This window comes from Oreochromis niloticus, linkage group LG20, assembly GCF_001858045.2.
Source record: "Oreochromis niloticus isolate F11D_XX linkage group LG20, O_niloticus_UMD_NMBU, whole genome shotgun sequence".
In the NCBI taxonomy this organism is placed as follows: Eukaryota; Metazoa; Chordata; class Actinopteri; order Cichliformes; family Cichlidae; genus Oreochromis; species Oreochromis niloticus.
In genome coordinates this window covers 16,699,929-16,727,247 of record NC_031984.2, presented here as the reverse complement: position 1 = coordinate 16,727,247, position 27,319 = coordinate 16,699,929, and the positions used below count along the sequence as shown (strand labels likewise).

At 38.7% G+C, this 27,319-nt stretch overlaps 2 protein-coding genes and 1 non-coding gene across 8 annotated transcripts; 1 reads left to right on the top strand and 2 right to left on the bottom strand.

Moving 5' to 3' along the window:
• Positions 1 to 6,197: 6,197 nt before the first annotated feature.
• LOC106098628 (uncharacterized) lies at positions 6,198 to 9,698 on the bottom strand. The gene is made up of 2 exons (XM_019349314.2): positions 8,477 to 9,698; positions 6,198 to 8,331 (listed from the first exon to the last, which is right to left on the bottom strand). The coding sequence occupies exons 1-2, from the start codon at positions 8,806 to 8,808 to the stop codon at positions 6,198 to 6,200; spliced, it is 2,466 nt and encodes an 821-aa protein (XP_019204859.1). The 5' UTR covers positions 8,809 to 9,698.
• Positions 9,699 to 11,549: 1,851 nt separating this feature from the next.
• Positions 11,550 to 11,621, bottom strand: trnaa-ugc (transfer RNA alanine (anticodon UGC)). The gene has a single exon. It is a non-coding gene; the product is annotated as a tRNA-Ala (tRNA).
• Positions 11,622 to 12,341: 720 nt separating this feature from the next.
• tp53inp2b (tumor protein p53 inducible nuclear protein 2b) lies at positions 12,342 to 27,145 on the top strand. 6 transcript variants are annotated; one of them, XM_005448825.3, is made up of 5 exons: positions 17,380 to 17,668; positions 22,025 to 22,374; positions 23,088 to 23,405; positions 23,505 to 23,661; positions 23,756 to 27,145. In XM_005448825.3, exons 2-5 carry the CDS (start codon positions 22,251 to 22,253, stop codon positions 24,018 to 24,020), a joined length of 864 nt encoding a protein of 287 aa, XP_005448882.1. In that variant the 5' UTR covers positions 17,380 to 17,668; positions 22,025 to 22,250; the 3' UTR covers positions 24,021 to 27,145. The 6 variants fall into 6 exon arrangements, with proteins under 6 accessions (XP_013131353.1, XP_019205507.1, XP_013131347.1 ...); XM_013275899.3 differs by lacking the exons at positions 17,380 to 17,668; positions 23,088 to 23,405 and adding an exon at positions 12,342 to 12,406; XM_019349962.2 differs by lacking the exon at positions 17,380 to 17,668 and adding an exon at positions 12,351 to 12,406 and having other exon boundaries at positions 23,088 to 23,661.
• The last annotated feature ends 174 nt before the right edge of the window (positions 27,146 to 27,319 follow it).

Here is a 27,319-nt window from a genome sequence, read left to right as displayed (position 1 = left end):
TGGGGATGTTTTCTTTGCATTAATGTTGGATTGAAAGCATTTCTATAAGTCGGTTCTGCTGTCATACACAAACGTTTACTTTAGGATTCACTGATTGTTTTTTAAGCACTTAATCCTGAAATTGGAGATCCAAAGTTTTGTACAGGGTCAGAAATTATTCATTATTTATATAAGTGAGATATGTAAGGTATCTGATATGTTAAAATCAGTATTTATTGCAAATCACACAAATATTTTTTTTACTCTGGGGCTAATCTAAAGGAGCCACTATGGTCACTTCATAAATGTGCAAAATAAAAAAAAAGAAGCTTGACAGGAACAAACTCTCATTAAATCTAAAGAAAGTTAAATAACGTCATGAATTTAAAAAAAAAAAATTTACAAGTGCTTATAGATGGGGTCGACATGGAGGAAGTTCATGAAAATAGGTTTGTTGGTGTGATAATAGATGATAAAATAAGCTGTAAATCTCATATAAAACATACAGTATTAACTAAAGCAAAACATATACTGGACCTCAAATCACTTCACATTCTCTACTGCTGACTGATATCACTCTATTCAAATGCAGAGGGTTGCATTAGTGCTTATAAATGTTCCATATTGGGGAGAAGAAGGGTGGGGGGCCTGGAGGGCTATAAGGATGATCCTTAATACTGGACATAAATCCACTATCCTTAAAATCAGAAATACTAAAATTCTCTGATCAGGTTCAATTTAAAGCAGCACAACTTATGTACAAAGCTTTAAACAACCTACTTACTCACAGTATGCTCAAATTGTTTTCTAGAGAATAAGTTAAATTTAAAACATCCATGTATCAGTACAAGATAAAAAAAAAGGAGTGAAGCTGTGGAACACGCTGAGTGATGAGCTGTCCCAGCAGCACAAAAATATGTTTTTTGCAAGGTACAGAGAGGAGGTAGGGCTTTGACTGTGTGTGTTTATACATGTATGTGTGTACATGTATGTGTATATATATCTGTAAATATGCAAATCTCTTTTCATGTTACTGAGGTTATAAAACCAAATACATGTAACAAATTATAAGAAAGGATTTATGATAGGACAGGGCATAAACAGGGGGAAACTCGTGGTTATAAGTTACTAAATAGTTTCAAAGTAGAGCGATTAAATAAGATTGTTTCTTCCTACTCATTTTAAACATGTTAAGTTATTTATTAAGATTTGTCATTTTACCCTCCAGTTTGTTTTGTTATTTGTGAGTTTTTTTCTTTGTTGTTGTTGTTTTAGTATTTTTAACATGTTCAAAATACACACATCCCATCTCATAATACAATAAAGAAAAACATTATAAGCTCCTAAATCTTTTATTTAGCCAAATTTTACTGGAGCTGAGGATATTCTTTAGCATGTTTTGATATGTTTTCTTTTGTTTTCTGAGCAAGTCAACATTTCATTATCTTCACATCACACATCCAAACACTTGCTCGGACATATTTTTTTTGCTCAAGTGCAGCTTAAATCCCCTTTTTGCATTTTAAAACCACCTTGATCACCTTTGATCAGCCAGGTGCATTGTTACCATTCAGTCGAGTCAAGCGGCAGGTAACGGCCACTCAAGCACATTATTTGTTTATGCATATTGAGTTCCAGGCTGAAAACAGGTCAAGTCTTCTTTGAACAATGATTAATGATAGGCAGGAATACTGTAGCCCTCCTGGTGTGCCTCTAATTTAATCTGGAAGAGAGGTGATAAGTCTTTAGTTTTTGGCTCTATTGAGTTTTTTTAAGGGGTTCATATAGTAAATGATGCATTTTCACATATTTCAAACTGAGCAGTTATATCTTCAACTCACAGGATGGGAAATATTGGTGCCTCGCACAAAATGCTCCATCCTTTCACCACCACAAGTTTGCTTTGTTTGTGCTCATGTATGTGAGAGTGTTGCCCTACAGTTCAGAGGTCTTTAAGCTCATCAGCAGGGAGATAAGATTATCCCAGAGGAATGCAGAGGTGGACTCCGACACATATGTTCTGTGGATTGCACGTTTCTGTTCCAGTCTCTTTCTCCAAGACACAATCACTGGTGGTTAAACTCCGGCCCATTTGAGCACATTTTGATGTGGGGAGGCAAACCGACATATCATGCAGATTAAAGCTGGGCTACCAGGAGTTTATACAATCAACTGGATATTTTCTCTTTTTGTAATCAGCCAAGTGAATTACACACTCACTTACATTTACAGTGGCTTATTCAATCATCACTAACAATTACAAAGGCTCGGTTCAATTAGTTTTCATTTATATGGCGCCAGTTCACAATAACAATCTACCGCTCAAACTGTGGTGCAAAAGTGTTGTTATATTTATAGTAAAACATCAAGGATATGGTCAAGTTACACATTTAAAGACATTTTGTGCTTTACTTTAGTGGTAAATATTGTACTTTGTACTCGATTAAATTTAACTAAAGGTCACATTACTTCAACTACAGCTTTACACAAAACCTACGAGTCTTACAATAAACCATATAACACATGGATCATGATAAATAAAGCCTGAGCTTTGGGAATTAGCTCATTTAAATGATTAAACATCTGTAGTGAAAGGGTTTCTATGCTAGACTTTATTTTTTATGTCATGGGTTTTGTCTTGATCAGAGAAAATAACTACATTTTGTGCTTTTCTACCAGACCCAGACTGTTCAAATCTCACGTGTGCCATCTCCTAAACCTGCAACGTCTTTCTGAACTCCACCCCTGCCATGAAAATATGATATGAAGATAAGCTGCCACTTTATAAAGGCAGTTTTTCTTGGATTGATCCTTTGAGTTCCTTACATCAGTATATGTAAGATATATGTATATTTCTACATTTTGACAGTGCACTATGAAACATACAGACATGTACAAGATAAGAAAACAAAACATACATGCAAACAAAAAAACACGTCATTATAAAACAATTTACACTTCATGTCAGGGTAAATATTAATAACATAGCATTTGCATAATGTAACTTTTAATTAACTATTAATGCTACAGCACAAAAACAAAAATTGGACAGTTGTACCGATGAAGAAATATAAAGAAATTGGATGAAAGCAATCAAAAACATCAGTACAAGTGTCCAGTTTGTGATGTCGAACTGAAGTGGCCAAATCAGGTGATCAGAATTGACTCAGATTTTCTCATCAGTCATAATTCATTTACTGTGTTTTATATGCTACAAATGTAGAGTTTGTTCTGATGAAGGCCAGATATCATAAGGACAGTTGTTTCTTTACTATCAGCACGTAGCAGAAGTCTAAAGAGTTGAAATAATAACTTGACAAACTGTCAGTAATTACCATGAAAAAAACAAATTAAGAGTGTTTTTATATTAAATATGAAGCGCAAAGTTGGTCTGACAAACCAATAAAAGTGATATTGTTTACTCTTTACTATTATATTAATCTAAACACCAATGTGGGGAACTATTCAAATGCTGAATAAAAAGTATCATCGTTATTCTTATTCTCATCAATGTGCGTATGCTGCACAAGCGTATTGGATTATGCACAGTTTTTATACACCTGTCACCACCAGATAATAACTCTGGTGATAATATAGTTGTGCTGCTGCACGGTCATCTAAACAAACATTTGACAAGACAACAGACTCAGTAATGAGCAAACACGTAGATGGAAACATTTTCTCTTTTTAAATGAGGCGATGAAGGCTGATGTTTGTTTAAAACAACATCTGGAAATTTGAAGCACAGAGTTCGTTTCTGTGTCTTTACATTTACTTTTCTTGCCTTCAAACCTGAAACTCGGATCAATTCCCATCTCCAGATGCTGACAGAGATGGAATTTGCCCAGATGCATTCAAGCGTCTGTTTCTGTGCGTCTGTTTGCAGGCTTCTGTTCTACCCTTATCTGGATAACATGCAGACACCGCAGTCCAATCACAGGCACCCTTTGATGTAATATATGCTACAAGCAAAGGTCAGCTGATGGCCAGTTTTTTTCTAGGCAAAACTAAAGCTCTTGCAAAGACCACATGAGGAAAGTGCATGCTTTTTGTTTGTTTGGTTTTTTTGCTTTGTTTTTACAGCATATTGTGATCTAATCTAGATTACTCCTTTCAGAGTCTGTCTTTTATTTTTCTTTTCATTCAAAGCTCATGTCTCACATAAAGCTTTGTTAAAGATGTTTGCAGAAAATGTGTTCAGTTAATTAGAAAGAAAGAAAAGACACTTTGGTTGACACAATATTTCAGTAATTTTTTTGTTTTGGGGTTTTTTTTCAGTTAAAGGGGAATGAAGGCCAATAACTTTATACAAATATATGCAAATTTGGGGGATTATTCAATAAAAATGTTATTTATAACATAAATAAAATTTATGTAAGTGAAAAGCATAAAAAAACTACTGAACATAAAATCCGTAAAAACCTTTATATTCCTATTATACACGTCTGTTTTGATTATACAGTCTGATATCTACATAAACTCTATAAATAATACCATAAAAATTGTTTACACTGGCAATACTGACCTGTACCTTTGTAACTGTGCACACAATATATTAATCATTGTTATAAACATTATACAGTTTTATATAACACTCGTACATTCTGAATGTCTTACCATGCATAACTGAATACACCTTATATTCTGACCATTATTGAACACAACTCGCAACACAAGAATTTCATTGCTCAAGGTAACCACTGTGTTTCACTGTGTTTAAGACAAGAAACTTTTTGAGTCTTGATAAATATGTCTTCCCAATACACAGCCTTCACAATCACTAATTCTGTTTTCTGTTTCCACTTTCATGAGTAATTTAGTGATTTTCAGAAGAGGAATTAGCGCCCCCTACTGTTCATAAACTGAACTGATCTAAAGAAGGAATATTCTAAGATTAATCACAAGGGGGCGACAATAGACCAGAAATACCACAGGTGATCACGAATCAATTATCAGGTCAGAAACAACCAAATAATCTGGCTAGTAATCTGGCTAGTAATCTGGCTGCTCCGCATTAACCTGTTATGTGTGATTACTAGGTGAGAAAACAGGTTGGATCATAACAGCAGGTAAAATGATGACAGGGTGAAGCACAAGAATCCTACCTGTCCAGAAACACACGAGTCATTCCACGAGAATGGTTAAAATTGGACTTGGATGTTTTCACATTTTTTACCAAAATGTATTATTTATATGTATATCCCACATCATTAAGGATATATTTAACTATCAGAAAAATGCATTTTCCCATCTCAGGCATTAGTTTTTTTTTATTATTGATCATATTTTTAAGATGTAGTGACTGTAATTCTTCAACCCTGTTATGGACACTTTGGAGGCTCTCTGAATATTATCATAAAATGTATTTCTAAAGAAATCAATATGTTTGCATTAGTTAGATGTCACCCATACTAATTCAATAATTTTACATAGAAAAATGACATAAAATCACACATTTTTACTCTCTTAAATCCTGAAATGTATTAATGAGTGAAAGCAATCTTGTCATTTTTCATCAAAAATTTAGTTTAACTAAGAATTATAATGTAAATCAATGATCATATGATAGCGCTCAATATTTTAGACAGAAATCAGCAAAGATTAAATTATTTTTTTCAACATTTTAAGAAAATTATATATAAAAATGTAGGTGTGACGGGGTTGAGACTAGCATAACAGGGTTGAAGATGGTAACAGGGTTGAAGAGACAAATATAGCTTTACATATAAACAGTTGTTTACTCTTAAATTCAATGTATAGGGCTTTCCATTAGCATTATATCTCACCATGTAACCACAGGAAGGACACCAGATACAAATTGCAGTAGAATTAAGTTTTATTAATCTCAAGTAAAAACAACCACAACAGCATATTAACAACTAACAAACATTGTAAAGTGAATTGCTCAAATGTAACATAATGCGTGTGTGTGTGTATGTGAGTGTGTGTGTGTGTGTGTGTGTGTGTGTGTGTCTGTCTATGCATAAGAGAGCCTCATGAGGTGTGCTAAAAGTCACCTCATCCTTGCTCCGATAACATACAATTGAACTTGATGAACTGGTTGAAGTAATAACAATAATAATCAGTTAACGATTTCAATGTGTCTGTCTGTATCAGTGCCTGTGTCTGTGTCCATGTCAGAGTGTTTTTGCATGTGTGTGCCTGCATCAGTGTGCGTATCTGTATATATGCATGAATCTGCTGGTTGTTTCATGAATTCATCTTGTGAGTCGGTTCCACACCTCTTTCAAGACTTCCACATGGCGCCTTGTCACAGCCTGTGGGGGTGGAATGAGTTCAAGGACATCATCAAACAGGTACCAGAATATATCATCCTGATGCGGCCAGAAGAATCGGTTTGACCCAACACGATGCATGCATTTGACCTGGACTTGTGTTGTTTGTATGTTTAGAATGATGCCTGGATACAAATCATCATCATATCTGAGAATACACCATTTACCAATCAGCTCTGGACTTTCCCACTGGATTTCTTTTTCTGGATTTCCCCCACTGCCTGTCTGTGATACAGATTTCGTCTGGCCAAAAGTGAAACACTGGGTGTTGAAGCACTTGCAGTTAAACTGCTTCCGTGTTGTGCACATGCAGCTTACATCACGAACCATCAGTTCTCTTGGAGCTACAGTAACGACCTGGTGAATTCTCATGGTTCCAGGAACAGCTGGTATCTGCTTCGGCATTTTCTCCATAGCTTCCTCAACATCTTCACGTTTCACAAAGAACAGTTTCACACTTGTGTTTGTTTCAGACAAGGCCCTGAATAACTCTTCTGCATCTGGGATGTCATGCCCCTTTGCTACCATCATGTCAGCTGCTCTTTTTAAGGCTCCCCCGACACCATCTGGTGCTCCTTTTCCATGACTAGCCTCGAAAAAATTCCAAGAACCAGCCTTGAATCCTCTTCTGTCCAGTTCTGTAGTGAAAAGGTAGAAGTTTCCTCGTTGTTTGTATTGCGTACAGGGTCCGTCGCTTAAAAAGTGCAGCACAGACACTTCTGGATGTTGGCCTTGAAGGTAATCTAACACAGGATTTAGGTGCTGCCATACTGCTGGAGGGCCTTTATGTCTACTGGGGGAGATGGTGCTAAAGCACACAGGCTCTGAGAGTCCACCAACATACAACACACCAGTATGAAGGGTGGCTTGCTGATGTGAAGCCCCAAAGTGGACCACCTGAACTTGAGAACTGTATTTACAACTGTAGTTTTCTGAGAAGTCAACATGTATCAAAGCCTCCTCCCCTGACATGTTGTTCTTCAGCTCACGGCAGAAGGCATACTGCTGTTTGATATTAAAGTGATGCATTTTAAATTTCTTTACAAAGCTCTGGAAGAGCTCAATGAGGTCCTCTTGTGTGCCCTCCACAGGTTTTTTGACTGTCACCTTGACAGTTGCCTTTTCTCCCTTTTTGTCTATCTCCTTCTCCTCTGTTACCCACTGGGTAAATGATGTGGTTGCGGTGCTGTTGTATGCACTTGTGATGTGGACGGTTTTGTCCTTGCAATGGACACACTCTCCATACATGCAACTCTTGCTGGATGAGTTGCAGCAAACCTTTTCTATCAACTCTTCAATGTTGGCAGTCTCAATGAGTTTCAAATGACGGAGCTTCACTGCCAGAAAGCTGAGATTTTCATGCAACTTACACATGCATGTGTCACGTTCAGAGAGTGTTGGATTCACAACCCAAAAGGGGCGAAGATGACAGAAAAGGGAATAGGATATCATCTGGTCTGGGTTTTCTGCCAAAAATCTTCTGTGGATATTTTCCATTGTGTCCATCAGGAACCTCTTCTGCATTTTTAATTTGTTCTTTGTGAGTGTTTGTTTGGTTCCTGTGGTCATTCTACTCACATCATCCATGAGATAGAATGCCTTGATTCTTTTTTTGAAGTCTTCAGTGAACCTGCTGGTCCTCTTTCTTTCAAAATGAAGACTGTCATGATGTCTAAAATTCTTGTTTGAAAATCCGAGGGAGTCACTTGCAAACTTTTGCAACCTGTATTTTTTTATAATTCTCCCTGTCGCGACTTTGGCAATCAGCTGCCTTTCTCTGTCCTTGGTGGCTTTTTTGTATTTATTCCTAATATCTTCAATGAGTGATTCATGGAAAAGTAAGGTTTTTTTTATTTGGGGGTTAACGGGGCAATGTGAAGTGAGTCGTGTTATTTTCGACTGTGGGGAATCCGAAAATTTCTTTGAACGTTGGCACCTTTTTTTGTATTTTTCTTTGCTTTTCCTTTCTTTTTCAAGTTTTTCCTGGAGTTCCGCTATTTGCCTCTTGAGCTTATTTTTTTCTGTTCTGTACTTTTTCCGAGCCACCAGACGTTGCCTATAAAATAAAGCAATAAAAGTTGATTTGGGTTTGGAAAATTATGCATTTTTCCTCCTGCCCTCCCTGTTTCTAAAATGACATTGTGAAAGTGACATAAAATGACATTTTCACTATAACACTGTTAACTACCCATTGCCCTAACCTTGAAGATCTTGGCTGTGAAGGCTGCTCTGGGTGATCTCCCTGATCAGGACTCTGTGGAGGAGTGCTCAAGTTCTTGAGCACTTCTTTCCTCTCCTTGCTCCTATGGTAAGCTGCTCTCCACATTTTTCTTTTCTTACGCTGTTCTCTTTTACTCAGTTCATTAATTGCTTTCTTCTTCCCTGCCTCTACATTCTTTCTCCATCTCTCACGCTCAGTCTGCAGATATCTCTCCCTTCTTTCAGGATCAGCTTTAAGGCGTTCACGATACTTCCTTTGCCTTTCTGCTGCTGTTGTTGGTGCCATCTTACTTGCATCCTTAACATGGAACATAAATCACATTCAGCATGCATGCAGTATAAGAATGTTTACTGAATATAATAATAATTAATTTAAATAATTGGATAACTTAACAACCAAAGTATTAAAATCTCAACCCCATCACAATCTCACAACCCCGTTACAATCAAAAACATAACAGGGTTGAGTGTGACGGGGTTGAGATTTTTGCACAAACTGGCCGCTGCTTAATGTAGTGAATACCAGACAGAGAGCACATGGCATCCATGAAATTCAAAATCACCATATATTCATGAACTAACAAAAAACTTTTTCATAAGTAATAGTTTTCTATCTTTTTTTCATGTTACGGTGTTGAGTCATTGAGGTTGACGACCACAATATCACAAGATAAATGACTAAAATAAAGGAAAAGATGGGAGCAACTTGCCTGTCTCTGTGGTCCTGTTGTCCAAAAGACTTCAGTGATGTCACTTCCTGATGTATATGGAATTCTGGATCACACCATTGTATTTATGGGGGTGGGATCATTTGTGTAACGGGGTTGAGGGGTTAGTCAGGTACAGGAATAATTGTGATTTTAATGAATAATTAACAATTAAATTTGAAAAAAAGAAATATTAACAACAAAAGAGCACAAATAGATGTTTAGGTTGATATCAAAATTTATTGACTTTTTAAAAAGTTTTATTTGGTATTTTCAAAGTAAACTTTCATCAAGGCCATGAGGGACATGACAAAACAGGTGGTGTCAAATGAAAAAACTGTATTATTTACCATAAAAAGATAAAAATTAGTTCAATTTTTTTACACTGTATTAAAGGGTACATTTTAATATATATGTAAAGCTGTTTAAATTGAAAGTTTGGTGACCCAATAGATGAAATACACCATAAGAGGTGAGAGGGACTCAAATTGTGCCATTTTCGTGGAATGACTCCAAACACACCATTGGTGTTTTTTTCTTCAGTGGTTATCAAAGAAAATCTTGTAAACCGACACTTGCATGTGTTCTGTAGAAAACATGTTATGAAACACTTTAATAAATAAAACACTGACCTTTTTGATAAGACTGATTCTGATCTCTGCAAGCAATATAGTTCTTCCTGAAATCCTCTATTAACTTGTTTCACTGCTAAACTTGTGGGTCCTGTGTTTCTGTTGTTTGTTTGTTTTGGGTGGTTTTTTTTTAAAGGTACACTTTTTTTTGCACACATGTCTAAAAACTATGTGCATTTCAAATGGGACAAACACGTAGTGCAGCAGGCAGCTGGAGTGTTAAAAGTGATTGACGTTTCTCCTCCTTTCCGACCTTCAGCAATATTTGCATGACACTTTGTATGCATGTATCACACTTTGGAAATGGAAAGGTTCTTGTGACACAACATTTTTAGTTCATAATGTGCTGTAGTATGTGGGTCAGGCTGGATCTAGATTATTTTCTAGGAAGCATTTTGAAAGGAATTCAGGTCATTTTTAAAGTGTCGTTTCATAATTGTAAAAATAAGACAAATTTATACCAATACAAATGTAATGTAAATGTCTGTGTTTGCAGTGGGTGTAAAATGCACATTGTTTTTTGTTTGATTGTTTTTAATGATTAAGCTACATTAGATTAACTTACAAAGTTTTCTCTTAAGTAAGAGAACTGTAGACTCTATGCCTCTTAATGATTAAGACTTGCAAGAACTAAGAGACATACACGACCTGATGACATACTACAAGAAAATGCAGGTGATTAGGTGTGGCTGTTAAGCTTTTCTCTGAAAACTCACCACAACTCACCCATGTACATGAAAATCACCATGTATACCACACTTTGATAGATTAAGGGATTTATAGTTACAGGTATCTGAAAAGATGGACGTGAATTTCCAAAACGGCTCTTCAGTTTCTCAGAAAAACGTCTTGGAAGTATGTTGCATGATGATTGTTAACACAGAAATGTAACAAAGAGGCTCCGGTGCTCACCCCCCTGGGTTCACCCTTTCCTCAAACTGAATAAAAACCACAAACAAAAACGATATAAATACAGGTGCAGACATTGGAGCACAACATGTAAGCATATTTTATAAGGTTATCGAATGAATTAAAATAGCAATTAAAACTTAATCTTATATCAAGTAGCCAATATTCACGTTTAATGGCGTAGAGTTTTTATTTATTAAAAAATAAAGTACCTTATATTTCATTACTCTGTATCTTATTTTCTCTGTATCTGTATTTTTCATAAATCTCAACGTTTTAGTGACTAGATACAGTATACATTCTTTGTTAGGCTGAAGGAAATCGAGATGATAAAATGTCATTCAGCGCCTCCTGGCGGTTAAAAGAAGGACCTGCCAAGCAAAAATATGCTAAAAGTGTATCGTTTAATTTTTATAACATTTTATTTAATTAAGTTTTACTGTGGATCTTGGGTTGCTAAAGGCCGCGTGTTTTTTTTATATATATAAATCCAAAAATCCCCCCAAAACACACACATACACCCCCCTCTTGAAAATCTAAGTAAAGCAAACGCGATTTAATCAATGTAAGCAAAATAAACAGGCGTACATTTGATTAGCTGTTAGGCTTCTACTCAGAAAATAAATGCAGATAAAAGCTAAGTTCATCTCAACCTGATTTAACCTGAGTGCTAGATCCAAATCAGATCACTGCTAAATTAAACATTATCGTTCAATAATGGCTTCGGAAAAAGCGAAGATATCGCATTATTTGTTCGCCTTCCCCCACTTACAACATACAAAAAATATAAACCCTGGTAAAAGAAGTGGAGATGCCGGGGATTGAACCCGGGGCCTCATACATGCAAAGCATGCGCTCTACCACTGAGCTACATCCCCTGTTGGAAACACTGGCGCATTACTGCGTATATAACAGTGAGCGTTCATGAACCGGAAGTTGATATTCCTGTAAAATGAGTCGACGTTGAGCAGGTTATTTTTATTCTCCTTGAGACCAGGTTATATAATTTCAGATCACAACTTTAGCCTTTGACCCTTGCAGTATTTATATGGGTACATGGACATGACTGTAAGTTACTTTTTTTTTAATAGATGAAGAAAAGTCGGGAGGCACTCCAGCTCAAAGGGGTGGTTTTTTTTAGTAGTGGTTTTGTAAACACAGGAGCTCAATTGACGTCAGTATGAATGAATGGGAAATGTATCTGCTTTTTTTGGAATCCTTGTTTGGTGCTATTTTTAGCCTGCACATCTGAGCAATGTGCTCCTCAGTTTCCATGCTATCTGTAAAGCAGATAAACTGATGGTGGTGAGGGCTAAAGCTGAAAGACACAGGCACGAAGCCTCATTATAATAATTCTGAAATGAAGTGAGTTTGACACGTAATCAGGGCCTTCTCACCATCCTAGGTACCCTAATCCTTCAGAGAATTTAAAATAGCTCCCCTCATTAAGTTTCATAATATTCTCCAGGGGAGCACGAGCGAGGGGCTGTCGGCCCCCTCTGGAGAGCACAGTCTGTCCTCACTCATGCTGTGTTTATCTGCACACCCTTGCCAAGGACACCACTTACAGGCCCTGTTTGCTCTGCCCATGTAGGGACAGACCCATGGGATGCACGCATGGCCTGAGGGCTTCAGGAGGGCTGAAGGAAGGAGAAGAGAAAGGGTGAGAGAATTTGTCTACACAGGGCTCTCCCAGGATGAGGAGGGATGGGCATCCACTGATGCTGTTATTGTGTAAATTGTGTAAATTTGGACTGGTGACAGAACGCCACCATGCTGAGTCTGTGCTGAGTAATAAGGAAAGGCTGACAACCGTTATGTGGTGAGGTTATCTGGGGCCTGTAGAGTGCTGCATGTACAGACAAGCTGTATGCAATATGAGATCCAAAAAGGAATTCTTTATCTAAGGCCACAGACCTCCAGACGTTACACTGGACAGTGTCAAAGAGGAAGACTCCAACTTTGGAGTTTCAGATGTTTCTGTATACAGCATTACATAATACAGTAGTTTATACAGTTAGTGTGGATTAGTTATAGTGTGGATTTTTAAAAGAATGGTTTGATATTTATGTTTTGTCAATGTTCTTGTAGTCTTAACACTTGCAAAGTTAGATGACCTGTGCATGAGCTTTGGTGGCAGAGCTAGCATATCAGAGTAAAACAGAGGTAATCAGTAAGTCTAGCTCTTACCAGATTTCAAAAATATACTTGAAAGCCTTAAAAATAAATGCATTTATTAGCTAGTCTTCACAATCAAATTGTGGCTTTGCATCTGGGGGTCTTTACTACCCTCCACTGGCTGCATTGCAAACCTCATCGAGACAGGATTATGCAACCTTTTTCATATGTATGCAACCCATACGATCACACTGATGTAGCAAAGTATTCATAACGCCACATATTCAACAACTAATGAAAATAAGGCTACAAGCTTCTATGAAATTCACTTACTTACGACAGCTCTTCGACTGCATAGGACACTGATGAATCACACTAAACATTAAAGTTACTTGCCTCAAGCTTCTTTGGCATGATGATACCACTTATAGATTTTTGTGGGTTTTGTTTTGTTTTTCTGGATAGAGATGTTCAGCCAGTTTTGTACCTCTGGCTGTGTTTTACCCAAAAGTGTTCGAGGAAGTAGGAAGTAATTAATTGTTTCAACATATAATGTACTGTTAAATTCTACAAACTACAATGTAAGTCAGTCTGTCATTTTTATACAGATTCAAATATCTTTTGTACAGAGGCTCATAATTCCTAGAGTATAAATCCTAATGATTCTTTTAGTGACCTAGATCATCAGAAAGATGACTTCCAAAGAGTGTGGCACCTCAGGTTCCCTTATGAACTGTAATAGTATTGGTAAACCTTTAAAGCCATTAACACATTTTTTTATACAAATATCAGAAAAAAATCGCAGATTATCCAACTAGACCTTTAAGTTCTCCACCCCTTGTAATGTGTGTCATTTACTTTACTTCTGGCACTGTAAGTTGTCTGACCTCCTATCTCCTGGGGCTACTGTCTTATCATCAGCTGACAGCCAGCTACGCAGAAGCAGAAAGGCCCGAAAGAAGAAAGGGGCACCAAAATTAAAGCCTTCATAACAGGGTGAAGAAGAGGTGAATAAGGTCATGCTGGGAGTCAACTCAAAACAAAGTGACATACTTTTGAAAGTATGTCAGATCAGACAATTTGATTTATGAGCCAAAATACAAAACGCCGGTTTTATGCAAACCACAAAGAAAATAAATTCTCTGAAGATCAAACTGAAAATGTTGTTTAGAAGTAAAACACAAGTTTCTGTGAACACTAAGTCCTAATCGTCTCTCCTGCTCCCAGCAAGTCCCATCAGTGTTTGTTTTGTTCCAGTCAGGAACTCACTTTATTGTCTGATTCAAGCTTCAACATGCAACAAGCTGGACTTCCAAGTGAGCTGAATCATTGCTGCACCTCAGTATTTCAGTGTTATCCTTCTCTCGCTGGAAACCTGGGTTAGCTGTGTCGGCCAGGAAAAGAACAGGTTTGCTGTTAAATAGGAACATGACCATGAACGTGAACCCAGACAGGGAGGGGGAATGAGGGAGCTAGAGAGGGAAATACCGCTCTGACCTTTCACCTATATTTTTTCCAGCTGGTAGGGGAAACTGTGGGAATCTGTGAATGCAGGAAAAAGCTCTATAGCCTTAGGCAGAAAATGGAAAACCGGAGCCTCTCCTCTCTGTGAGGAAGCTGGTGTGGCGGTGCTGCTATTCATTGCAGCATATTGCTAACACCTTAAAAAGCATTTGAAGCACCTAATAGCGACTGACAAAGTGTTTTACAAGGACATACAGAGCAGCGAGCCAGTGACATGTACTGATTAGTTTGAGAACAAACACAAGCACAGATAGCTCTTCCTGAATGTTTGTGTTCACTGTGTTACTGGGGTTGGGATATCAACAGCACTGCAGGGTGAATGAGTCTGTGTCTTCGTGAGTTGCCAAGCACCTGGTAACCGTATAGGCCGAAACCTTATCAACCTGACGTTAGAAAGCTCGTGCTGAACTCATTGTCTGTGACCATGCAGCAATTACATACCAAATGTCTAAAGCAGAAAAATGAGCTCTCAAAGAATGTGCGTGAAACTTGAGAGGTGTGGCACATTTGTTTGTTTGCATTTGAGACATCCAGTCACACACCCTGGACTTATTACTCAAGTTCAAAGAAGCTTCAAAATATAAGACAACATTTCCAGCTTACTCAGCTATGGAAAAGTTTCAAGATCATGCTCTTGTCATTGTGTAAAAGCTTCTTAACTTAAAAACATAAGCATAGGCCTTTAATGACATGTTTATTATAATCTATTCTTAAGAAATACACCAACAGATTCACAATTACAAACTCTCACACTCACCTGCCGCTTTAATAGGTATGCCTGTTTGCCAGCTTTTTAGTGCAAATATCTAATCAGCGAATCACATAGCAGCAGCTCAGTGCATATCTACATTGTGTTTATGTAGACATGGTCAAGAAGAGCTCCTGAAGTTCAAACTAAGCATCAGAAATTGAAAGAAAGTTGATTTCATTGACTTTGAGTCAGTGTCAGCTATCTCTGGGGTTTTACAGAGAATGGTCCAAAAAAGAGACAATATCCAGTGAGCAGCAGTTCTCTGGGTGAAAATACCTTATTGCTGTTAGAGGTCAGAGGAGAATGGCGAGACTGCTTTGAGCTAGTAACTCAAATAATAACCACATATTTATCTAAGGTAAGGAGAAAAGCAGCTGCACAACACAGCAAACCTTGAATCAGATATAGCAGCAGAAGGCTGCGTGGCCTTACCAAACGTTGGCTGGTCTGAGGAGTCTCAGTTTCTGCTGTGGAAAATCAGACACTAGTCTGTTGGATTTGTTGTAAACAACATGAAAGCTTGAATCTATCCTGTTTTTTATCAACGGTTTGGGCTGCTGCTGGTAGTTTAATTGTCTGGGGATATTTTCTTGGCACACTTTGGTTCTCTTAGCACCAGTGAAGCCTTATTTAAATGCCACAACCTACCTGAATATTCTTGCTAACCACGCCTAACACAGCTCAGATCAACTCACATTAGTCTTTTGAACATGGCAATGAGTTCGATGTACTCAACCTCAATCAAATAGACGACCTTTGGGATGTGGTGGAACCGAAGATTCCCATCATTGATCTTGGATGTACAGCTGACAAATCTGCAGCATGCTATCATTTTAATATGGACTGTGTGGAACCTTTAGCACCTTGTTGGATCAGTGCCATGAACTATTAAAGCAGCTCTGGAGGCAAAAGGAGGTCCAATCCAGTACTAGCAAGTTGCATCTGATAAGATGTTAATACATATAGTTATCCACTAATTTAAAGAGGACCAGCTGCTACTGAATAACTCTCAAAGTTTATAGCATCCCTGTTATAAAATTTAAATAAGTCATTATGTGTTTGGCTAAGTTTCAGCTGGAAGAACAGAGGTATGTTTCACCCCGAATGCTGACTGAGAGGCATGCAGGTACACACCTGTGGAGACATAAACATGCATGTTGCCAACAAGACCCATTTCTATTATCCATTATACAATATGTATTTCATAAAAAACACAACACCTAAAGAAACACACATGTATGAAAGCACACACAGTAATAGGAACAGTCACAATCTGCTAACACAAAGAGCAGTGGATAATCTCATTGCATTACAGACTGCTGGGTAAAAAAGTGACCACAAGGGGTTTTTAAAACATCTAAAAATCCCATTGGTTACACAAAAGCTGCATTCAAAATAGCAACTATGATTGGCCAATATAGGCTGAAAAGCAAAAGTCGTCCCCACCAGTGGAATGAAAAAAAAAATATGCTGAAGGGGAAGAGAATGAGGTTTATTTACAATTAAAATTTAAAGAAAACCACCAGCATCACCGGACGAGAAAAAATTAACATGATGGAAACTGCGGTTATTAAATGATTTGAATATTTGAGGCTTTAGTAAATAAGTCACCCTCAGGGAAAAACATGCAAATGAGATTGCAGTAGTCAGTGTTGTCCAGCATCCAGCATATGATTAGAAGTAAAAACTACACCGGAAATGATACTGTTTCATATTTTAAATATCTTGTTTAAAGAATTTCATATCATATCACATTTGGGCCCCTAATGTGTTAAAGATTAACTGCAAAGGCCTCACTAAAACTGGATTACACAAAGTTATTGCAAACATGTTGTGTCTGTGGTTCAAATTCCATTCAGGTGGTGATATAACAGGTTTGTTGCATCAGATTCCTCTTTCTCATTCTCTTGACAGTTTAAATACTTTCAATTCCACATCCTACTTTTTCCTGGTCCTGTATTAAAGACTTATGTGAAAACAGACCCAGGGTCGGTTTACCTCCCCCCAGCCCAGCTTTCAAAAACCACGGATGCTGCTCGTGGAAGCTGATTAAAGTTCAGATTCCCAGTGAAGTCACCCTTTCCATCTGGGTGCAGGTTGACGGCTCATCTTGCCCAGCCCCCACCCTGTCACCAAGTAGACCGGCTTGTATCGGGTGTAATATTCTGATTGGTCGCTTTCTTTGGCGTGGGCGGGGCGATAGGCGTAGCTCTGAGTATTGTGATCTCACAATCAGCTGTTTTGTACGCTCTACATTCTGATCCGAGGATCAGCTGGAGGCAGCAATAAACAGGAAAATCTGCAGCGTAAAAACTAGAGGAAAGGAGGGGAAAGCTGCAGATGTTATGATCTGAAAACGTCCGTGTAAACATTTTTACACGAAGCCCTTCTTCTAAGAAGAAAGCCTTTTATTTTTATATAATGGTGTTCTAACTACCTCACATAAAGGCTATCTAAAGCTATGCTTTAAGAGTTGTCGTTTCTACTGTGTGTGAGATCTCGTTTACAACTTGAATAACACTGCAAGGGCAGGTAAGCTATCTTATTTTATATTTTTTTTTATCTCTATTTCCTTTTCCAGATTAAACGCTCGGTGTGTTTTGTGTCTAACTGTGCTTTTAAAGAGGCATCAGACTAACCTACATCTTTGCAATTGAACCTGCTGCATTCCTTTTAAGGTTATTCATAAAAATATCCATCACATATCAGCTGTCGTGAAATCATAGGGATTCTTATTAATGCAGAATTGCATCCCTTTGTCTTGGCCTGCCTTTGAGTGTTTTTTTCCCCCTTATACTATGAAATGACCTGTTAATAGGACATGAATAGATGGGGAAGCAGTATCTTATAGGCCCAAATAAACAGCCTTAGTTGGGTCGATTCGACGTCCTGCATCCGCAGAAATGACACCAGCCTGCATATAGATTAATCCTATAGGACGCCAGCAGTCGTTGTTTTGCAAACTGCACCAAATGCTGATGTGGAGTCGATGGCGGATGTTGATGTATTTGTTGCAGGCCGACCTTTTTTAGGTTTTGATTTCCACTAAAAATACACCAGGCCTAACCTGAGCTGCTCTGTCAAATAACCGACTCGCTGTGTATTCAGGAGCCTCTCTTCTCCTGTCTTTCGTGCAGTGTTGTTGAGCCACAACTGTCATTGCTTTGACCCCTCAGCTGTAGCCAGAGCTTATATGGATAATTCATGTTTAACCTGGATACCCTGGGCAGAAAGTCGCGTCTTCTCTGGGCTCGTCGACGCTCTTGCATCGAGGTCGATGTTTTATTTTACATCAAGAGCCTATTCTTTGTGTTGGAAATGTAAACACCGCTGCATATTTTTTTCATAAGGGTTTCAAGTCCAGACGACAGCCGTCGACAACAGCGGCCGCTCTCACACGGATGGTTTTTCGGGTCCGTGTTGCAAAATGCAGATTAAACACGAAAACTATGTCGACTGCAAACACACGATCAGAAAATCTCGATATTTTTTGGTATTCTGAGCGATTTTCTTTTTTCCTCCGGTCGCAAAATAGGCTGGAGCCTCTCTGTCAGTGTCAGTGACGTGGCGTGACGTCAGACGCAGCTTGTTTTTACTTCTCAGGAGCCCCGCCCACTCCTCTTATGAAATAAATAAATTAAAAATTAAAAAATCTCAATCAATAGACCTGCCTATAAATCCGGAACATATTTAATATGTATTGTTTGAATAAATCCATAAAACATTTTGTTCAACATGTAAGAATAAAGGCTCTCTTCTGCATTATTCATGCCAATCCTGTATCTGAGGTTCAATCTAGAATATATATAAAATTCTTTTTGACCTGTAAGGTCTCCTTATTAAATTTTGCTAGTTTATCTAACAGGATCAGTGATCATATAAACTATAAATGAGCTAGAGTTACCCCAGAGGGCCAAATGTCACCTGCTGTCCCTGGCCAGATAAGGTATCCTAAAATAGAAAAAACAAAATGTGCTATAAAAATATTATTTACCTCACAAGAAAATACTCAATCAGCTCTTATTTTATACTGTACTGTACATACGCCCAGCTACAAGCAGTGAGAATAAAGAAACAGGAGGGGAAAATGTAATGAGCGAGAGTCACTTTTACTGCTTTTAACTTTCAGATAACACATATCTTTCTACTTTTTTACAGGACACTCAAGATCATGAATCTTTGTCATTGTGTTAATGGGTAGATTTGAAAAGGTTTGCACAAAACATACATCATCTATTCATTAGCCATCATTGTTTCTTTGGGGCCTTTTGGCAGTTTCAGTACCTATAAAGCCAATCAGTAGCTCTCAGTTGGCAAGCTAACAAAATGGTCAGGGAAGTGCTTCTTAGGAGTCCATGTTGGGTCTTTATTGTGCGGATTTCCTCTCAACCTTATGCAAAGCAGCACTGAGGCCTGAAAAACGTTGTTTATCAGAATTTACTTGTCACAGTCCCATGACTTAATGTTTTATTAGTCAAGGAATGCATTAATCTTTGTGCTGAGGTATGCACTGCAGCGCATCAGCTCAAAGACAGTTCCTCAAAAATATTTCATAGTCATTGTTTAGTGACTGAGCACTGTTTTTTTTCTCACAAGACCCAGAAAACAGGTCATGCAACCCAGATGTTTTTTTAATTAAGAGATAAGAGATAAGAAAGATAAGTCTTTATTGTCATTGCACAGTCATACCTAGTACAATACAATGACATTGGAAACTGTTCTGCGTCGGTACTATGCATAACACAGCACAACTCAGTTACTTAACTGAATAAATAATAAAAAGAATGAGTCTATGACGGTAACCTAATTATATATATAACAAGTTAAATTGATTTCATTGTTTAAAGAAAAGGCTTAAAAAGTTTAGCTGTTTTTCTTTTTGCACCAGTTACTGCTTCACTTCATTTATCTCATATCTTATCTTATCACTTCAAGCACCTGACATCAGCAATCCCACAAGCATGATCTGTATGACTGCAGTTAGGATGTGTCTTCCCTTTTTTGTTCCATGTTATAATGGTGACTCTCCAAATAAGGACAGAAACCCATCAAGCATCCATGCATATCTGCTCCCATGACTCTTTGCTCTGTAAATCCTTGTCTTTCACCTTATCCCACGAGCATTCCATATTACTAACCTTCTCATTTATTTAGTGAGAAAGTTCAGCTTCATACGCTTCACATTGTAGTCGATGAGATTTCTGGGGCAAATCAGACTGTGGTTGAAAGTGATGATTACTTAAATAGGTTATGGCCTGATATCAAACCTCTGCAACTTTGAAACTAGTATCTCGAGTAAATAAACACTAACCTTGAATTCACAAACAAAAATAACTGTGTCAGAAAGTTGCAGAGCGTGTTGCACTCTGTGATCTCTTGGGTCTCTTTGCCCTATATATTCAGTTTAAATAAAAGTCAACCTTTGAACATGCAGAGCGTTGTCACATAAGCTAAACTTCAGGTTAACATTACATCAGTGTGTTCACGTGTTGTTCACATCCTCGTCCTTTGGCCTCAGCACCTGCTGTCACAATGTTTCTGGTTTTCTTTGCATCTCTCACTTGTGTACACACACATTAAATATACCTTTTTTAGTTTTGCCTTTTCTAGAGGTGGATACCAACACTGGACAGATACTAGCACGATATGATTGTTACTTTGTTTCACTATGTTGCCTACTTAATTGTGTTAAATAATTAATTATTTCAAAATTAATCATTTCAAAATACATGAAAAGCTGAAAGGTGTGTTTTGTTTTATTAACTAATAATTAATCACAACCACAATAAATTACAATGAAATAGTCGTCATTCAAATTTGCACAGAATTTGCAAATGAATGTTGATTCAATTCACAAACCATGACACACTGCTCTCCCCTACATAAGCTGCCTTTATAGGTTAAAAGTATCAGTATTGGTACTGGTATGGGTAATTATGGCCCTGTATTTACTTGGTAATAGCTCGATATCAAAATCTTCTTCTTCTGTGCTCGGCCCATCTGTCCAGATACTGAGAGCTGATTGGTTTTCTTGACTTAATAGGGGAGGGCAGTGCAGCATTACACACTGGCTTGCTGATTAACTCTTTCTTATGTAACTTCGCAGTACCTTCACAGTCCACCAGGGGGGCCCGACCCACATTTTGGAAATCACTGGATTGCTTGTACTAACAAACCACGAAATTATTATTGAATACTTGGATCGTTCTCAGCTCTAAAAAATATTTCAGCATCTTTCAAGTATTTGTTGTTTTGTTTAGTTTCATCTACTATTACTGCAGTAACTGTAAAAACAAAATGTATTCATTAACACATTTACCTGGACAGGCAGGCAAAATTAGCAACTATCTTGCAAATATGAGGAGGCGGTTAGCCGCTAAGGCCAAATATTCCCTCAGGGGTGCATGGCAACCAAAAACACAGCAGCCAGAAGTAAGATGCCAAATGAATGACAGGCACAGTGTTGATGTGCAGCCCCCAAGTGGCCAAAACATTTAAAAAAAAGTGGGGTGCATATTTTTAGACAGTTTTCTGTGACCTTTCAAAGGTGTTAAGATGTAAAGTGTTTAAAGTGAGTGGTCTTGAAGATTTTTTTTTTGTTGAAAAAGCACTGTTGTTTAAAAAACTCATTATAAGATTCACACCTCTTCTAATTTACACATTACTGTTAGCGTTCAAAATTTAAAAAAAAAAAAAGAAAGAAAAAAAAAAGAGCAACACTTTTAATGCCACTAACAATTACAAGGTTTGAGTTCAACCTAAAAACAATGACTGCATTGCATTTTTAAATAATCCTGACCTCTTTTGTGTCTTACTCTCTTTATCTAATGTATGTTTCATCTTTTCATTGCAACTAATTATCCTCTTTTCCTCTCTCCCTCTCCCCAGGCCTTTGCTCCAAACCAAGTGAAACCTTATATTTGCACTACAGAAGCCTGTCCACACCTGTTTGTCAAAACAAATCCAGCAAGAGGCTTCAAGTTGGGGGAAAAAATAATCAAAGAACAGCGTGAAATAGCAACCGACAAGAAATTCAAAAAGGCAGCTACAGCTTTTTCTTTGTGCACGACAACAAAAGCACCAGAGTCATCAACACTTGACAATACGCGCAGCAATGTTTCAGCGTCTTAGCAACCTGCTGTTTGGGGAGGTGGAAGAGGTGGCAGCTGAGCTGAAGGGACCCAACCCATGTGTGACTGAGGCCGACGAGGAGGGATGGATGATTGTCAATCTGCCTGGTGAGTCAGAGAGAGCATTGTGCTGGACTTGTGTTGAAGGGATGGTTATTTCAAAAGCCACATCAAAAGTGAGGAAATAGTCAATTATGCTTTGTGTGCTGCTGTGCATGTTTATGATACTGACTAATATATGAAGTGTTAGTGATAATAACAGGGGGATGATGGGATGGGGTGAAGTATTATGATCAGGGCGTGGCTCAGTTACACTGCCGCTCATCCATATGGCTGCCATGCCGAGGGTTGTGTTGTCCGTCAAATGGCGGAAACACATAACTACCTGTGAACATGCATCTCCTTCCACTTTGTTTATGATCTTGATCATGACAAAGACAATTTTAAAGTATGAGAATGTGCTTTAATGCCTGCTCAGAAGAAGCAAAGCAAACAACATAACATAAAAGTACCTCTCAGCAGAGTCAAGGCAGAAATTATGTCAATGACATAATCACAGCTTTAGAGGGTCAACACAACTAATGATGTGACTCTTTTATGTTTTGTGTTTCCTTACCCCTCCTCCCCCCTCTTCCTTTCCTCCAATTTTTTTAAATACCCTTACATTCCTCACACTGGTATGTGTGCGCGTGCGTATGTGATCCCTTCTTTGACCTGCATGGCTTTTTGAAAAATCTGCCACATTTGCATAACTTGTGCAACATCTTCCCCCACCCCAACCCCCCTCTCATCCAACCATCTCATCGCTGCCATGTGCTCAGAAGAGTCTGACTGCATGATGCAGGTTGATGAAGACTCGGGAATCCCACTGATCACACAATCATTCCCAGAGAATAACCTGTCAAATCGTCAAGACGCACGTACAAGGACTGAATGCCCGGCCCCTGTCCCCCACCCCCATCACAAGCGCCGTAGGACACATAAAGGCCGGCCACAAGGTGCAGTAGCATTATTAGACCCCGTGTCCTGTTCCAGCCCCAGCCCATCAGACATGGGTGCTACTACACCCGTGACCCTGCCAAGACGGGTCAGACTCTCCACGCCCTCCTCCACGCCGTCGATGTCCCCAGGCTCTGGGAGTGAGTGTGGGGGCAGTGGGGGTAGCAGTAGGGCAGGTTCAGAGAGAGGCTGCATGGATGAGAGCTGGTTTGTCACCCCTCCCCCCTGTTTCACTGCAGAGGGAGCCACTGCAGAGGCCAGCCCGATGGAAGACCTGCTTATAGAGCACCCCAGCATGTCTGTGTACGTCTCTCCGAGCAACCTGTCCATGGTGTCCAACAGCAACCTCTCTGCAGTGGCAGAGGAAAGCATGGTTAGCCTGGGAGGCAGTGTGAGGTGAGAGCAATTGGCTAAAAATACAAGGTCTACAACATCTACTCAGAGCCCTTTATCCCTTTAACCATCTTATCTTTTCTCTCTTTTGCATCAGAGCGGCTGAACCAGTTGTGGTCCCTGCCACTCACGCCACTATGCCCACCAGGGTGAGCCGTGGAGCAGCTGCCCAGGCCGGTGCTCTGGCCAAGGTCACCCAAGTGGCCAGGGTCCAGCGTAGCAAAGCCCGAGTGGAACGCCGCCATCTGGGGCGCAACCGCATCCAACGCCAAAACCGCACCAGGGAGCAGATCCCTCGCCACGCAGCGCACACCAGAAACACCTTCCTTCACCAGCCCAGCAAGCGTAACTTCTGCCACTAAACTCCCCAGCGCACAGGGGGGCATTGTTTACTCTGAGGGCATTAGTAGTCACACATGAATAAACGCAGTCAACCACAGCATTTTTAATTTCCGTTGCACTTAAGATAACAGTAGTGTTTTGTTGTTTAGACACAATCTGACTCAATTCTCATTCTGGTGTTATGACACCAAGCCCTCTGAGTAGATATTGTTGACCTTTTTACTAGTTATTGCCCGACGCAGTATCCAAACCACAAAAAAAAGTCTTTAAAATCTTAAAAGAAGCTATTCGTAGTAATAATAACGCTTGAAAAGCACGAAAAACTTGATTTCTATAAAGTTTCTGTCCAATCTCGCCTCCCCAAGTTCATCCCTCCGCAGTGCATTTTATTTTAGAGAAATTAATTCAGCTAATACACCTCCATTAAATTTATGTAATTATTTTGGAGACAATAAATTCAAATTGAAGTTTATTTTTCTCTGGCTGGATGAACAGTTTTATGACTTTTCCGGTGGAAACAATGCAAGACAGATTTTTTCTTTATAACACCAAAAACAAGTCATCATGTCTTCAAAGCTTTATGTTAAAGAGATAAAAGGATTCAATCAAAATATGATTTTTTTTTTTAGTTCAGAAGAGGTGGAAGGATATACCGTGTGTGACGAGGGGGAGAGGAAATTCACTAGACATTTGTTTCTCTCCAATTTGGTGCACTAATGAGCAAAGTACAAGACAAAGCCCAGGAAACATGAAGCAACCGATTTCATCAGAGGAAACCAAATGTCGTGACATTTCTCTCTTCTTACTTTATGAAGGATAAGAGCAAGTTGATGGTGGCGAGAGTACGAGCAAAACAGATTAAAGAGTAAAGCAAAGAGACATGGTGAAATGAAGAGTGAGGTGGGTTAACGAGAAAGGGTCACAGGAAAGTGTAACGTAACCCTCTGAGCAGCCTGAGTCCTTAAAATTTAACATCAAATTTTATTGGAAAGTACAGCTGCTGCTTTTACATATTCAAATAGTCACTGGCACGTCTAAAGTCATTACAGATGAGGATTATAAATGCCGTGGAAATATGCAGGGCTAGCCTTTGGGTTACAGGGTATGGCAGGTCATTGTAAGTGCAGAGTGGTATCGGTGGTAACTCTTTATTTTGTTTTGTCATGTGTTTTTCTGCTTACTTTGTCTCGTAAACAGTAATTTTATTGGACAGATTCTGTTTGCATGATTCCAGCCGGAGAGAAAATCTAAACTGTTCCCTGCCAGATAAACAGAAAGTAGACATTTGGGCTTTTTAAAGTCAACACATTATAATCGTTTCTGCCCCCGCAGATCATAAAACAGCACGATTATCATTATTTGTGTCTGTAAACTAAAGCAATGTGCCCAGCACACACATCAGTCATTCTTATTCACAGTGTGCGCTGTGATCTTATGTTATCCATGTGAACACCAACAAAGAGAGTATTTTTTACATCTGTCCCTTTTATGGATAAAAGCACTGTCTTCACGGGACATGTTTTTTTAAAAAGCCTAACACAAGCATCTTCATCCAGATTCAACACTTTCAACAAATATCATCTTCCTCATGGACGCGCAGCGCATTGCTGATATCTCCTTCATTATTCTCATATTTCTTATTAGCACATGCAGCTCTAACAGTGTCCACTTAAAGATCTAGCTTACTGATATGTATTCAACAACAATAGTAAACAATGGTGCTGAAGTGTATACTGATGTTTGTAAATTATTTGAGAAATGGATGTACGTTTGCACTGTCATACATTTTGTGAGTCAAAAAGTTTTAGCGGTGTGCCGTGTGCTTGTTTTGTTTTTGTTTTATTTTTTCCTTTTGTGATCATTTTCTTTTCTTTTCATTTTGACCCGGACTGTGTGTGAGGTGTCCCGATACGTTGAATCCTACGAAAAAGACACAAGTATCTGTCATCTTTTTCTTCTTGTAAATATTACAGAACAATTTATAATGCTTTGCTAGATGTCATAGCCTCTCAGGACTCGAGTCCACTTCATTGTGTCCAACGGGACTGATGAGAATCCAGTCCCTGCCGCATCTCTGTGCTTGCTTTTTAAACCAGGAGGGCCACAAGTGGTGTCATCGCTCCATTTTCAGTGTCACCTTGTTGAGATGCACCATTTAAAAAGGAAAAAAAGATATAGGCTAAGAGTTGACGTGCCATAGGCAAACACTGCCCTCTAGAGGGCCCACTCGACACAGCACCAGCTGCTGTGTAAATGCTGTTGAGGGTCCAGTTTTATGACCGTACTGAAGTGTTAAAAGGACAGATTGAGATACATCGAGAAAATAGATGTCCTGGGTGGTTCTTGAGTCACATGCTAAACTTTTTTTTTTCTATCAATAATCCTACGAATTACTTAATTTTATTAAATTACAAATTGTTCTGCTTTAAGGGTGGCTATAATGTATCCTGTCAGTCTCTCAAGTGCAGCGGGTGTATCTGAGGTGATGAGCGTGCACACATACACATCAAGGCATCTCTGTTTAGGCTTTCACACTCTCTCCAAGGGGCTTTTACTATTCTCACTGTGCCTCAGAGGAAGCATCTTGTTTGAGGGTAAACAGTAAAAACAGGTTAATGATGAGAGATCACAGGTGGATTATGGGTGTATGCCAAATCGCCGCAGATACTTCTGATGCTGCCAATTTAATTTACTTTTATTTTCCCTCCTTTATCAGCAGTGTAATGTAAAAAGGAAACATGTTTAGGTATGTTGTGTGTGATTATTGCAATGTGTGGTTTTAGGAGGGGAGGTCATCCAAAACTTGCTGGGGAGGGAGTGGGCACCCACTGTGTCGAGCCTTTAGCAGATGTGGGATGTGGATAGTGACAAAATGAGGCAGTAGACATATAGTTTATATATTTAAAAAAAAAAAGAAAAAGAAATGTATTATAAAAATACAATAGAACATGCTTGTATTTTCCCATATAGTTATTAGAAGAGTTGTTCGATAATATAATATTTTAAATGAAAGCGTTGAATGTCTGGGGAGTTTCACATGTTTTACGTCGTGCCCTGATATGACGGCAGCTTCAAAACACTTGGGGTTTCCCCCCCATGTTACATCTCAGTTAGTACACCCTCCCTCCCCTCCATGAAAATGAAAGATATAGACATATAAAAGTTGATGTATCTGATATCTATGGTGATTGTGCCTTTCACTATTTCTGCATGGTTTTTGTGATGTACTGATTTTTTTTCCATACCCAAAGTGGACCGTTGTCCACTGACAGGCTAGACCTATGCAAAAATCAACGGATGGGTTGTCAAGCATCCATTC

Bases quoted from the DNA above. Each gene is read 5' to 3' on its own strand.
- LOC106098628 (XM_019349314.2), bottom strand. From the start codon at position 8,808: ATGTTCCATGTTAAGGATGCAAGTAAGATGGCACCAACAACAGCAGCA. The intron at 8,332-8,476 runs GTTAGGGCAATG...TTTATTTTATAG, and splicing joins TCACAGCCAAGATCTTCAAG to GCAACGTCTGGTGGCTCGGA.
- tp53inp2b (XM_019349962.2), top strand. From the start codon at position 22,251: ATGTTTCAGCGTCTTAGCAACCTGCTGTTTGGGGAGGTGGAAGAGGTG. The intron at 22,375-23,087 runs GTGAGTCAGAGA...CCATGTGCTCAG, and splicing joins GATGATTGTCAATCTGCCTG to AAGAGTCTGACTGCATGATG. The intron at 23,662-23,755 runs GTGAGAGCAATT...CTTTTGCATCAG, and splicing joins AGCCTGGGAGGCAGTGTGAG to AGCGGCTGAACCAGTTGTGG.